General features: G+C 41.7%; 1 protein-coding gene and 1 long non-coding RNA gene across 2 annotated transcripts; one reads left to right on the top strand and one right to left on the bottom strand.

The window, feature by feature from the left end:
• The first annotated feature begins 726 nt into the window (after positions 1–726).
• On the top strand, positions 727–3,683 carry LOC129410081 (uncharacterized). Its single transcript, XR_008632719.1, has 2 exons — positions 727–914; positions 3,298–3,683. It is a non-coding gene; the product is annotated as an uncharacterized LOC129410081 (long non-coding RNA).
• A 4,130-nt stretch (positions 3,684–7,813) lies between these two features.
• hoxa4a (homeobox A4a) lies at positions 7,814–9,953 on the bottom strand. The gene is made up of 2 exons (XM_020925026.2): positions 9,440–9,953; positions 7,814–8,723 (listed from the first exon to the last, which is right to left on the bottom strand). Exons 1-2 carry the CDS (start codon positions 9,879–9,881, stop codon positions 8,386–8,388), a joined length of 780 nt encoding a protein of 259 aa, XP_020780685.1. The 5' UTR covers positions 9,882–9,953; the 3' UTR covers positions 7,814–8,385.
• Positions 9,954–14,562: the final 4,609 nt, after the last annotated feature.

Below are 14,562 nucleotides of genomic sequence, written 5' to 3'. Positions count from 1 at the left end.
ACCAGGTCTAAACTAGGGCCAAACCAGGTCTAAACCAGGTCTAAACCAGGACTAAAACCAGGTCTATAACCAGGTCTAAACTAGGGCCAAACCAGGTCTAAACCAGGACTAAACCAGGACTTAACCAGGACTAAACCAGGTCTAAAACAGGATTTAAAAGGACTAAACTGTGCTGCGCAGACCGTGTCTCTTCTTCTTCTATCAATAATATTTTTTATATGTTTAAGTAAAGTCTGGGCTTTTTATTTTCTTTTATCAGACAAAACATCTTATGTTATGATTTCCTCGTCTTTGCTTCTCTACAGCAAATCAAGTAATCCAAAGTATTCAGATTACATTACTCACTTTAAGTAATTTAATGGATTACGTTACAAACTACATTTTGGGGTCTGTAATCTGTAATCTGTAGGGGATTACATTTTAAAAGTGACCCTCCCAACACTGATCATGTTTCTTGTCAAGTTGATTCGACTCAAATAAAGTTAAATATTCTTAACTGAAGTCATTTTAACTCACCTAGATATTGGTTTTTTGTTTTTGTTTTTTTCCAAGTCTTAAGCCTCAACCTCCACGTGAATCCCCAACCAAAGCTGTAAAAACTTGCTCAATGTCGCCCCCTTTTCCTCACCTCGGGCGCTGTAGCCTCGAGTCCGCACTGCGCATGCGTCCGCCTTCCCCGCTCGTCACCTACAGGCAGGTGGTCCTCCCTCTATGCGCCTCAACGTGTCCGCGACAGGAAAGTGGAGCTGATCCGAACCAAAGACTCCACTTATGAGAACACGGTCCCCCCCCTCCCCAGGCCCCGGCCCCTCGCGCGGATGGGGTTACAGGAGGGGTGAAGACGCACCGGGGGAACAGCCGCAGAGGAGGGAGGATATTATGGTCATGTTTTTAGTCGAGTGTGAACGATAGAGGTGGGCTGACACTCCTTAAAGTCTCACTATGTAACCTAATACTGGCACTTTTGGGGGAGTGGGAGGTCGGACACGAGGTGAGACGTCAATTCTTTACCTGTAATGTTCCACTGTAGGGCATTAACTGTAGCTACACTGTTAAAAAAAAAAAAAAAAACAAACATCTAGTCCAAGTTAAGACGATCATAAAATAACCGAACTAAATTGGGTCACGTGTTAAAACCAGGACTAAATAAGAACTTAAACAGATCTAGCAGGGACTATTCCGGGCCTAAACCAGATCTGGACCAGGACTAACTAAAGGACTCACCACGTACACTGCAAAAAAAAACACAATCTAGTCATGTTAAGATGACTTGAATTAAGAAAATTTTATCACGATTTGGGTAAATTTCACTTGACAAGTAAAATGATCTGCAAGTGGAACAAGACTTTTTGTATTTAAAATATGAAAATACATCTTGCTGCACTGAAAATAAGAAAAACAACAACTTTTTGCACCTGAAATAAGAAAAACAAACATTTTTTGCGCTTAAAATACAAAACAAAATTGAATTGTTGCTTGAATTAAGAAAAACACACTTAGATAATTTGACTTGTCAAGTTGAATCGATGCAAATAAAGTCAAATATCCTTAATTTAAGTCATTTTAATGTACATAGATATTGTTTTTTCCAGTGTGCAGTGCGTACTTTTTCATCACCTGCTTATCTCCATGGAGAAAAACATGTTTAATGCCGTACTATGGAACATTCTAGTCAAAACAATGACAAAAAATGACATCTCCAAAGTGAAAATGAAAGCAGACGCTGCACCAGAAAAGTTACACAGTGCACCTTTAACTCTGGCAATATATCAAAATAAGTTATACACTGCAAAAAACTAAATCTAGTCAAGTTAAGATGACTTGAATTAAGACAGTTTGATCATGATTTGAGTAAATTTCACTTGGCAAGTAAAAATATTTAAGGCTTTTTGTATTTAAAATATGAAAATACATGTTGTTACACTTAAAATAAGAAAAACGACAACTTTTTGCACTGAAAATAACAAACAAAATCAAACTAAATTAAGAAAAACACGCTTATTCCATCAACAATGTGACTTATCAAGTTGAATCGACTCAAATAAAGTAAAATATTCTTAATTCCAGTCATTTTAACTTACCTAGATAGTGTTTTTATTGCTCTAAAACACCTCAAAAACAAACAGGTGTTTATCCTGTGAGCGTCACTTCTCCACAGACCTGATTAGTCACTTGTCCTGGTGGTGTTTGTTTAAAGCAGAGGGCGTATCCTCCACCAGAAAAGTTACAGGATGCAGCTTTGTAGTCCATTTAGCACGTCGGACAGTTTTGTAGTTAAAACTATTATATTTAAGATCTTGTGTACCTAGTTTTCCCAATATTTTTTGTGGTGAAGTTACAGTTTTATTGTTTTAATCAACTTTATTTGATCAACTTAATGTCTAAACTTTGCTGGTTGCGCGTAAATTGTCTGATCACATAAATAGATGAATTCCTTTTTAGAACTTATCACCACTTCTTGTATACTTTTTGTTCTATTTTTTTGTTCTTTCTGCTTCTTAACTAATGTAAAAAGTATCATCAATATTCAGCTCAGGTTTTATTCCACCGAAACTAAATCATAATCACAAAAACATTCCGTGCACTTTGAGTCTTTGGAGTCCAAAAGGTTTAATCCGTTTAGTCTTAGACCTGGTTTAGTTTAGACCTGGTTTAGGATCATAACCTGGTTTCTGTTTTAGCTCTGTGTCTGTGCTAGTTTATACAATTGCATTTGAGACTTAACCCTCTTAGTCCCGTTCTAATCCAGGTTAAAACAACAGACGTTTTGAGTGATGTGACATGAGAAAGTTACACGTAGCGAACAAGACAGTAATTGCCTTCTTTACTGCTAATAGATCGTTAAAGCCGCATTTAAACTTGACACAACCTGTTATAAGATCTCCCCAGAAATCAATATTTGTCAAAGATATGATTTATACTTGTTAATGCGCCTTAGTGACATCCTACGTTAGAATATGACACCACTAAACTGTGCGTCATGGCTCCTCCGTTTGGCGCTTTTCCGCGAGCCCCCAGCTCCACAGCGGGCGTGGAAAAATCCTACCCGACTATTAATCATGTGAGGCGGACAGAGCTGCATCCCTCCGCCGCGCCATGCCTTTGTCTGCTCAAACTACAACTTGAGCGCGCTGAACTTTTGGTTTTACGCACGGTGAACTGGGGCGCGTTTGGAGCGAGCCGAGCGCCACTTTTACGCACGGATTAATTTTGAATTTACGACGCGGTTTGCGGGTTTGTAGATGGACTTGGCGAGGTTTGATGTGTTTTTTTTCCACGTTTTCTTTGTGTCCCCAGATTGTCCAGAGGGGCGCTGTTTGACCGAGTGCGCGCGCCCTGCTGGATAACCTCGCGGTGCCTCTCCACGTCGCACGTGAACTTTTCCTTGACCCGGTGAGCGGCGAGTGATGGACGGTAGAAATGGCTCTTTTCTCTGTTATCAAACCGCAGGCCTCACTTGGAAAACCTGGAATATTCTTGGACAGTTTTTAAGTTTTGGAAGTCGACACACGGAAGTTAGATTCTCCAGATCCTCTTTTCCAAAACTGTGTTTGCCATGATTTAAAAAAAAAGCTTTGTTTGTGCTCATTTAAAGTTTTGTTTAATTCCCTTTTATAAACTTGTTGATTGATTTTTTAATCTAAACGAAAAACGTACATAATTAAAATCATTCTGAACTCAACTATAGGTTATATTTCATTCTGTTGTGACTTTTATGCGTCAAAGGAAGTTTATTTTAAGCTTTAATTCACAAATACAAACACAAATTAGAATTGCTGACACAAAAACATCTGATATTTTGTTTCCTTGTTTGCCTAAAGGGTGTAAATGGAATTCTGTAGATGTTTTTTGGAATAGTTTAAGACATAAGTGACTTTTTAAAAATACGATTTAAGCATTTTTATTAATCGATAAACTCTTTCTTTCGTTGTGCGTGTGCAGAAAATGATTTGCAGCTATTTTAAGTGGATAGAAACAACTGAACGTGTGAATCTTTTTGCTGAAATGCCATCACGCCTCGTAGTTTTAATTTAACTCGTTCACTCCTTAATCCAGGCAATTTTGTTTCTGGCTGTTTTCTCACAATCTCATAACAGCTCATACAACTTTATGAAAACTGCACTGCACAGAAAAAAGAAAAAAAAAAACAATAGAAATCTTCACTACACCAGGATCCACTTGTGTTTTAATAAGATCTAGTGCCTGCTCCTTCTCGCTGTCAACGCCCCGGAGCCAGACGCAGCTCCCTGGACGAGGGCCAGACAGCGGCCGTATCTCCCAGCCCGGCCCCGCGCTGCTGTCGACACTGCTCCGGGGCAGCTCTCAACAGTCTGCCTCTGGTTAGCGCTGGAGCCTGCCTCGGTGTCTTTACAGAGAGAGGCCAACATCAAGGCGAAATTCAACGCGTCTACTCCTCCACTAAGCAGCCCGTCATGAACATTAGGGGCTGTAGAGGCTGGAGTCCAATGTCTCCAAAGTGTTTGCGTTTATTAAAAATCTATGAGAGTGAATAAAGACGTTTTGTCCTCTTTTGGAACTACGATTGTCCATTTTTGATTTCTTATCCAAGTGCATTTGAAACGTCCTTGATTGAATTTACGTTTATTTTTAGGCCCATTTTACGCCTGCAGCAGCTCAAAAATGATCATTATTATTATTTAAAACCAACATTTCAAAACGAAAAATAGACAAAAATTAAGATTTGAAAGGTTTTACATGATCTGGTGTGATAAGAAGTATGATTTATGACAAGTATATGAAACACAAATTGATTCTTAAATCTCTGGCACGGTGCGTAAAACTGTTTTGTTACGTAATAAATAAACTCACGGATTTGAACGATGGTCACGCGTTGATTTTGAGTCTTTTTTTGTCATTTGTAAGACCCTGTGAACGCGTTTTTAACCCCCGAATCCATGCTCCACTAGAGCTTCCCTTCTTGCCACATGAATTCTCAAACTATTCTTGAACTTTAACACATGTTTTTGAAATCAGATCCAGTTTGATTACACAACCAGCAGGGGGTTGTCTCTTTCGCTCCATACAGAACAGATAAACTTGCTGAAAGTCCAAAATACGCATAGGGTCATTTCCCAGAGCGTTTTATTTGACAGGAATGTGATTAAAATATGCTAAATTAAATATACAATAGTTTCTTTTTGAATAATGTTTAAAATGATTCCTTTTAAGGCCACATTCCACGTTCGCGCTTTGTCTCGGATCGCAAAACGGAGAAGTAATGAACATTTGACCACTTTTCTCTATAATTGAAATACATTTTGTAATTCAGGTACAATCCCCTCCGCCAACCACTTCTAATTTTAATCCATCAGAGGAGCAGTGTCGTCCCTTAAAGACCTTGCACCAAGAAAAACTGTAATAGGCTTCCACTACGCGTCTTGCGCTTTGGTGCCAACTGTGCCAATTTAACAGCGTGTCAATCTGTGGAAATAGAGGCTCCTGGTATCACGTTGACGCACACAATACACATCAATCACGACATGTAATTACTGTAGAACACTAATGGAAGGCTAATATAGGCAGAAGTGTAATATAGATAAATAGCAGGTTGGGTGTTAACAGTAAATTTGCATAGAGTTTCTCCCCGACGTAATTTATCTAACGCGATGCAAAGAAATACGTAACCATATGCACCCACGCTCCACGAGATGAAAAAACACTCCTTATCTGAGCAAGTTCTGGCTGTACTCACGCGGTTCCGGAGCGGACAGTGCGCAGAAGAAGAAGAAGAAGCAGAAGCTGAAGCTGAAGGAGAAGCTGAAGTGAAAATATAGGCGCAATTTCGCGTCTATTTCTGATCCCAACGCTAATCCATAATTCACCAAGTCACGTGTGAAAGGTGGATTAAAAATTCATACTTTGGAAGTGACCTCTATTTGAGCGGAATGACATGAGCAAGTGTCACTTTGAGCGAGGGTGAAGTTGGGAGCGCGCGGAGTCAATGGAGGGACGCCATCTTCTGCTCAGCCTCGTGCCTACACTCCACACCCTGAGACCCGCATGAGAAAGAAATTACACTTCATTTGAAGCACTATTTTATAATAATAATCATTTAAGATAGTTATTGCTGTATTTTATTCTTTTTTTCCCCGAACTCTCACTTGTGAGTTTGAAATGAAAATGCGTAAATTAGAAAAAAAAAAAATCGCCTTACTGATGAAAGCTGCTATTAAAATAAATTAAAACTTAAAAATACAGTTTAACAAATTATGACAGTTTGATGCAATAAAAACAATTTACTTTTAAATATTTTTCTTAAATATTAGCCTACGTATTTATAAAATATTTCAATTTTTTTATTTATTTTATTTTATTATTTTACGTTACGAGCAGTCATTACACAGCACAAACAAATAGGCCTAACCTTTTCAAAAAAATAAATAAATAAATAAAGACTATTCCGGAAAATACACTATATATAAACACTATATAGTCATCATCTAGTATCGTAGTATTTGAGTTGATTAAAAAAAATCAAACTTACATTTAAAAATTAGGTGTAGTTTCATTGATAAGTTAAAGTAAATCTAAAAATAGGTCCTCACAAGTTGTGTAGTTTGGTATGTAAATATACCCAAAGACAACCATAACACTGGTGAGTCATTTGACATTAGAATCCCTTTGCTATTTCCAAAAACAAGCTCGGCATAAACCGCTGGGAACCGCTCCTCTAATGACCAAAGCTCGGCGCGCCCGGGAAAGCCTTTTCTTTATTAATTCATTGTCATACAGACGATTAGAAGCTTTCATTGAGACGCCGGAGCGACGCATGTTGCAGCTCATATCTCGCCTCTGTCTCACCCCTGACACATCTGCCGCAATGATGGATCGCGGAGGGGCCTTCTCTGAGAATCATTTCGGGCGAATCTATCAAATTCACACCGAAAACACACTTTTTGTTTCTGCTCTGTCTCTACATCTTAACCCAGGAGAGAAGAGAAAAGTTTGCCTACGTCCCCGCGCTGATATATGGCCTTAACATAGTGTGTGTCGAAAGGTCAGGGGTCGGCTGCAGTGCTGGGAGGCGGTGATTGGCCAGCTCCGTGCGTGTCCTCTGGGTGAACTCTATTGTTTGGATGTAGCAGGTACTGACCAACGCTCACACTCGGGTGCACGGGGATGTTCCAGTGGCCAAGCGCATGGGAACAATGCGTGTGTGGCCGGATACATTGGCCACAAACCCGCAATCTGTGCTCGGTTTGATTTGCAAAGAGTCCAAAAAACGCTTAAGAAGGGACAGCTGATGCCCGTCTTTTACGCAGACGCCTTCTGTCTTTATCCACAGAATTACGCATGACAATAAAGCATGTTTACGCATTCATTTTGTACATCCATTAGGCATAACTTAAATAAATGTGCATCTTTTTTGTTATAAAAGTGACCCAACTTCCCTCATCAATCCAGATATTATTCATTTAGTCCCTATAGCAACCAATAGTTTAAATTAAAAGTAAAATAGCGATATGGTTGATGCGTTTGATAGCACAAAGGAGCGATATATTTCCATTTTACGCACGACTCTCCAAACCAAAGTGTTTAAGATTCTGAAAAGGTTGCAATAAGAAAATGTTTGTCAGCATAAATGAAATCAAATGAAGTAGCCAGAAATGCAACATTGCAGTTTTTTTGAATCATAAGAACGAGACGTCTAAGTGACATGGTCAGGTTTGATTTACGCACGGCTCTCAAGACCGGGGGAAAAAACACAAGCGTAGCCACGTCATTCTTAGAAGTGAAGCACAAATTTATTTCACAAAGACAGATCAAACTATAGAGCTCACAACACCGCTACTGACAATATACGGACAGATATTCACAGTTGAGAATACAGCACGACATGGGACGCACTAAGCAGCACTAAAGCAAATCTACACAAACAACGGACAACGAACAGCGACTAAACAGAATGCTTGTTCTTATTGTGCCTTCATTAGGATTTGTCTATTTACAGTCAAATGTCAAAGTCACCTGGACTACATTCAAACGAACTACACTGTTACTCTCGAGCGACGCCTCTACAAAAATGTGTGGTTCCTACAGGCATCGAGTCTCGCTAAATATCTTTCAAGTATTTTATTAGAACTTTCCATGAGAGATAGAGAAAACAAAATACAAAATCAAAAATGAACGTACTTCACCTGACTCCATTTAATGATACAACTTTCATGTAATGTGCGTAATTGTCCTTCTGTCATAACATTCGACAATATAGAAACGCTTCACTTGCCTGTGGGGCAGTTAAAGGTCATATTCAAGCTTTTATGGAGAGCGCAGAGGGAGAGGGGACATGGGTTTGAACACCGTGTAAAATACTGGTCCATCAGATCCACATGTCAGTCTGTGTTCCGGGGCGCGGCTCGTGCACTATAGCCCAGGCGTTGGCACGAGCTGCGGCTGGGGGCCTGTCTTCATCTGCTGCTGTGGCTGGGGCCCCGCGGCGGAGGAGACGGCGGAGGAGGACGAGGAGCTGCTGCGGATCTTGGTGTTGGGCAGCTTGTGTTCCTTCTTCCACTTCATCCTCCGGTTCTGGAACCAGATCTTGACCTGGCGCTCGGACAGACACATGGTGTGCGCAATCTCCACGCGTCTGCGCCGGGTCAGGTAGCGGTTGAAGTGGAACTCCTTCTCCAGCTCCAGAGCCTGCTGACGGGTGTAGGCAGTGCGGGACCGCTTGGGCACTCCTCCGTTGTAACTGGCGTTGACTACAAGGAACGGAAGCAGGTGTTATGGGGTGGTTCTATGGATGGGCTTTTGCTGTGATGTCTATACGCGCCATAAATGCCATGAAAGGTCTCGTGTTACAACTGGACAGGGCTGTTCGTGTCAGAGTGTCGAGTGTGTGTACATAAGGGACACGACACGTTGTTTGTTCTCCCGTATCTCTGCCGTAGCGCCAAACCAACCCTTATCACAAGTGGTCAAACTCGGGGGGCACATGTGGAGGCGAGCCGCTCTGAAGCCCCGTGCGCAGACTACGGTGAGAGGAGCTTAACAGATGTCAGCCACTAATCAGCCCGTACCCACGAAACGCGTCTAAATGCGTACAAGTACAAGTTTTACACCTTATCCGCGTGTACTTGTGGAATCCCATTCTATTGCTATCTCGATTTGCTGCTTATTTGCCCCTTTTGCCGTACAATGGGCTGCAACCAAAGCTTTATTACGCCATAACTGCAGAGATGATTAACAAAAACAGCAGGGTTGGATATTACGCAGATTAAGCTTTGGCTCCGATCCAGTTGCATTACAGCAGATTCTAAAAAGCAACGAAAGCATCGCGCACGGCCCCTCCAGACGCACACGGGCGATAAAATTTACGAGGGTCCTTAATTACCGACCCCGCTGCTCGATAGTCGTAAATTGCAGCTGTAAAGGGGCAGCTCAATGGCTTGTACAAACAGAAAGACATAACACTCACCGGTGCTAACGTGCACCTTCTTCATCCAGGGGTAAACCACCGGCTCCTTGCCCTTGTTCGCCACGCCAGGGTACACCTCCCCGGCGAGGCTGCAGTCTTTAGAGGCGTTTGCCCCCGTGCCAGAGACGTCCGGGCCCGCCGAGAGCCGCGGAGGTGCGTGCTGGCTCTGTGGAACCTGCGGCTGGGGCTGGTGGTGGTGGTGCTCGCTGAAATCGTCCAGTCCCGGAGGTCCAGGCGCGGGGACGGTGCCGTAGTCGTATCCCGGTTCGCTGTAGTTTGACCTCGGATAGGATGTCTCGTCGTGATGGGGGAAGCCCGTCTCCTTCGGTCGCTCGTAGTAGTCGCCAGGATTGGGGATGTAGCCGCTCTGCTGATACTCGTCGCATGGCGGAAACGAAGGCTCGATATAGTTGGAGTTTATCAAGTAGGAACTCATGGTCATTAATTTGTGAAGTGCAACAATACTAATTTTTATCGCGCTGTCGTTTTTACTGATCTCCACAAAACCCTCCTACTCCCCCTGTCAAATGTACAAAGTTGCCTGGTCACGTGCGAGGCGCCACCAATCACGTCGTGTCCTGTGGGCATCATGTAAACAGGAACCAATAGCGAGCATGGCACTGGCAGCACCGACGCTCCTCTCTCGCGCTTACGTTGTGTTTTGCTTATTAAATCACGGTATATAAAGCAAAAGCAATCAGCCCAACTTGTTTACCGCCAAACTTCGGTGGGTGAGGCTTTCCGTGTGAAAAACATCCCCGCTCATGGGAGAACACAGCCGAAAATGCGCGCGGACAACAGACAAAAGGGCGCTCCTGGTGGATGTTGACAAATACGTTAGGTCATGTGTTGCGTCAAATATGAATTATGAACCAGCGAGCTCCCGAACAAGCCATTTCATCCGTTCAAACTCCACTTTCCCCTCGCCATGTAAAATAAGATGATAGAACTTCCCCTCCATGCACTTGCACTCGTGTTGCGTGCGTAATAGGACTGGAGATGTGCACCAACCACGTCAAAAAATAACGCAAAAACAGATGTATGCTGGTAACACACACACGACCAGCTCCTATTTTGTTCTAATTCACTTTTGTAAATATTTTTGTGCCTCTAGTTTACTAAAAAAAACACACTGAATCCAGCCGTGGCCTCCGCTTGTCCAGTGTGTGCACATGGCGGGCATCACGGGCGGCTGCTCTGCTCATGCTCTGCTCCCCGTGCGCCATTAGAAGCTTTTAAACGCGTATCGCCAAACTGGACCCGCTTTTGGAGACACATGTGGAGGCGAGGCGCACTGACGCACCGCATCCCACAAGAGGAGCCGAGCAGATGTCAGCTCCAATCCTGGACCTAACTCCGAGCAGTGAAACGCTTCAGAATGTACCAGTCTGAACAAATGTACAAGCTGCCTCCATGCGTAACCACTCTGTTTTGTTGGATTCGAATTTATATTTATTTATATTTTGTTTTCCAGGGTGGGTTAGGAGTGGGTACGTCTTGTATCTGCCAATCCATCAGGCTGTTTCTGTGCAATCTGGACAAACGTGCAGCTATCTCCATGCGTAACGACGCCTTTTTTGGTGGATTTGGAAGAATATTCTGGTTTCCAGTTTGGTTCAGGGGCGCGTACGTGCTCATGTTTACGCGCCTTCTTCATCTGAGCACCATTTTCATACAACGTGACTTACTTCTAGTTTAGTTACAAATACAATACTAGATTTTCTACATTTTGGTTTTACGCAGCTCAGAGTTATTTCTACCAACAATTATTGATCCTCAAAGCATCTTTACGCTTCTAAACGTTTGTAATATTATTATTTTTGCACATCTTTGGAGAATATGAAACACTCTACGACAATCTCTCTACACACAAAAAATATTATAAAAAATATATAGCATAATAATAATAATAATAATAATAATAATAATAATAATAATAATAATAATAATAATAATAATAATAATAATAATAATAATAATAATTTCTTTAAATATTTGCTTTGAGGTTAAAAATTACAAGAATTGTTTTACTCAGTACAAATTCAAAACTATTTATTTTATTTTCAATTAAATCTTCTCCCATTTGTGTCATTCATGAGGCTGTAGATTGAATTAATTCATAAATACATAAAATGTGGAGAAGTTTGTGGCCTCGAACTTCTAATGAGCAAAGTCTGGAATATGTTTTTGAACTTGAGTTAACTTTTGATGATCTGGAATGTGAATTATGTCATTATTTGGAGTTATGGTTTTTTTGCAGTTGTTTTCCAGTGGTTCTAAAAGTCCAAAGCACAGACATGTTCTCCAAAAAGTGACATTTTTGGACCAAATTTGAGCTAAGTTGTAATAAATTATAACTTGTAGCAGATTTTTCTTAGTTTTTAAAGATCTCAGGCACATTTTTTTGTAAATATTTAAAATAATCTTACCGTGATTTGTGTCAGGGTCCATCACGTCAGTCCCCTGTGTCCACTCCACGTCCACTCTGCGTCTTGTCCCTGAAAGTCCAGTCCGGAGCGTGATCCTCACTGTCCACGTAACCAGGGCCCTGCGCGCACAAATAGTAGAGCAAAGTTTGGAAATATCGAATGCTTTTCTTTTCTCTCTTTTGGCCCCCTTCTGCTCCCCACGATCCCATTCTCTCCCTCACACCGATAACTCCTGCTTGACCCCCGAGTGACACCGCGTGCATTTTGTTTCTGATTAATCTTGCCCATTGACAGTCTTTGTTAAACAACGAGGCGTGCCCTTTTTTTTTTTTTTTTTTCCAAAGAGGCGACATTTTCATATCTGTTAGACGCGCTGACCTGGGCCTCACCCCGGACTTGGACTTCAGTTTAAGAGCGTGGGGGCAGCAGCAGCAGAACAAGAAGAAGCAGCAGCAGCAGGAGCGTGCATGGTCCCCAAAAGCCAGCTACACAAAATGGTGCTTCTATAGTTTTCCCTCAACAACAACACTGCAAACTGGAATTCCAAACACACACACGCACAGAAAGTGGAAAATAGACGCACAAAAAACATAATTACGCTGGGGAATTTCATCACCACACTCTAAAAACCAGTTTAAATGCCTCAAATTACAAATATTTTACGCATTTTCACCAGATTTTACTCTAAAATATCCACCAATGGAACACGCTGTTTTCTTAGTTGAACCAACATGAGATTTTGTTTGTTGTTTTAAGCGCAAATAGTTGTTGTAACAAGATGCAACATGCTCTTAATTCAAGCTGCTCATAATGGTTTGGTCACTGCACTATAGCTCCTTTTGGCTCGGGTGTAGCTTACACACACACAGCAACAGTAGCCGGGTCTAACCAGCGTGTCCGTGCGCCTGAGAGACCACCGGAGAGGGGCTATATGTCACTATACTGTCAGCGGTAAGAAGACTATACATGATATCTAAATTTACAGCCACGGCGTCCGCGCACTCCTCCAAACGCGCGCTGGAGCTTGAGCTGGAGCTGGAGCTGGAGGAGGAGGAGGGGGGGTGAAGCCATGTTTAAATATGGCGCTATTAAGCACTTACTCGGTCTCAGTCTTGTTTGCACGGGTCACTCGACTTGTTGAGCACATTCTGGAATATGCTGATGAATCTGCGTCTCTTGGAACGTTTGGAGAGATGCACTTACGGGCAAGATACGCGCAGGCCTCGCGTAAGGGTTGAGTAGGCGAGATGCAAAAAACTGACACAGATACCCAGATAGATACAGGCCCGGGCTACGGAAAGGAAACACTTCAACATCACAGCATATTTTGAGCTTAAATTTCAAAAAAACTAAGATACGGTTCGGTTTTACGCACAACAAAACCGCCCCTATGTGCAACCCGTGCAGCGAGCCATGACGCATCCGTGGTAACAATAAATCAGCAGTATTACAAATATTATATTGGTATAGCATAAACACTATGAATGTATGTTTATTTTACTGCAAAACAATTGAAAGTAGGTTACTATCACAAATCAAATGTTGACTCTTCAGAGGATCTACGCTTTTGGCTGCTTTGATAACGCGTATTTTGTGGGAAGTGGTCGAGTCCAGGCTGAATACGAGCCTATAAACTCCGCCGGCGTCGTGCGTAAAAACCGTTCCCAACTTTATATTCAGTTTTCCTTTTTGCCCGTTATAATGGAGCGTGGTGCCAGCGGAGCGTACAGTGTGAAGTAAAGCTCTGTTTAAGCACAGATTCATCACGGTGACACGTTACTGTAAATTGAGATTATCAGAGAAGTGCTGTGCCGATGGTGACTGATGGCACACGGCGCGCACAAGGTCCCTGTCTGTCTGCAGCGGCTCCACTCACGACGGGGCGAAAAATGGTCCTGTGCGTCCTGAGCCGTGCCAAGGTTTCGGGCCACGGCGCACCTCTGTTCCGCCCACGCATCGTGACAAACTACAAATATGTTTATTATTCTGATTTTCTCTGTTACAGCTGAGCAACACGGAGCCATGTTCGGTGCTATTTCTATGGATTGGGTACATTTAATGACCAGTGTGTTGTCCAGTAAAGATATTCATATTTACATAAGTGGCGGTGGTTTTACGCACGACAGTAAGTGGTTAAAAGTCAAATCGATAAAAGCAAATCAAAAGTCTATTAGAAAACGTGAGCTGTGCATCTTTATTAGACAATGGACAAGGTGACCTACATTCTGACCAACACACAAAGCTCTGATTTACAAACTAGTCTGGGCTTTAACTATTTTATACCAACAGGGTTTAATCAAATGAGATCTCCAACATGATATAAACACACAGAAACATTTAAATTTGCAGATAAATTATACAAATTATTTCATACTTGTGCGTGTTTTAAGCGTGTATTGAGTTTAAAATATTACTAATATTCCAATACCTTAAATTATTCTTTTAAAGCATGTAGTTGTTGCAAATAATTATTATATTCATGTTTTGTTTTTATTTTTTCTTTGGTTAATTGCAGCTTCATAAATGACAAAAAACTGCTTCAAACTGTTTAATGAACACGAAACATGTGAAGTGAAAAACACCTGCTCAAATACGTCAACATTAATGTCAAAAATTGTTCAGTTTTATATTTACAATTCATACAAATAATAGAAATATTTTTAGTTAAATTTGGAGAAAATGTTAAAGTAGGCG

The sequence above is a fragment of the Boleophthalmus pectinirostris genome, unplaced genomic scaffold, assembly GCF_026225935.1.
Source record: "Boleophthalmus pectinirostris isolate CB_2022bp ecotype Guang Dong unplaced genomic scaffold, ASM2622593v1 HiC_scaffold_21, whole genome shotgun sequence".
NCBI classification, from domain to species: Eukaryota; Metazoa; Chordata; class Actinopteri; order Gobiiformes; family Gobiidae; genus Boleophthalmus; species Boleophthalmus pectinirostris.
Note: the sequence above shows the minus strand (reverse complement) of the source record. Positions and strands in the feature narration are given on the sequence as shown.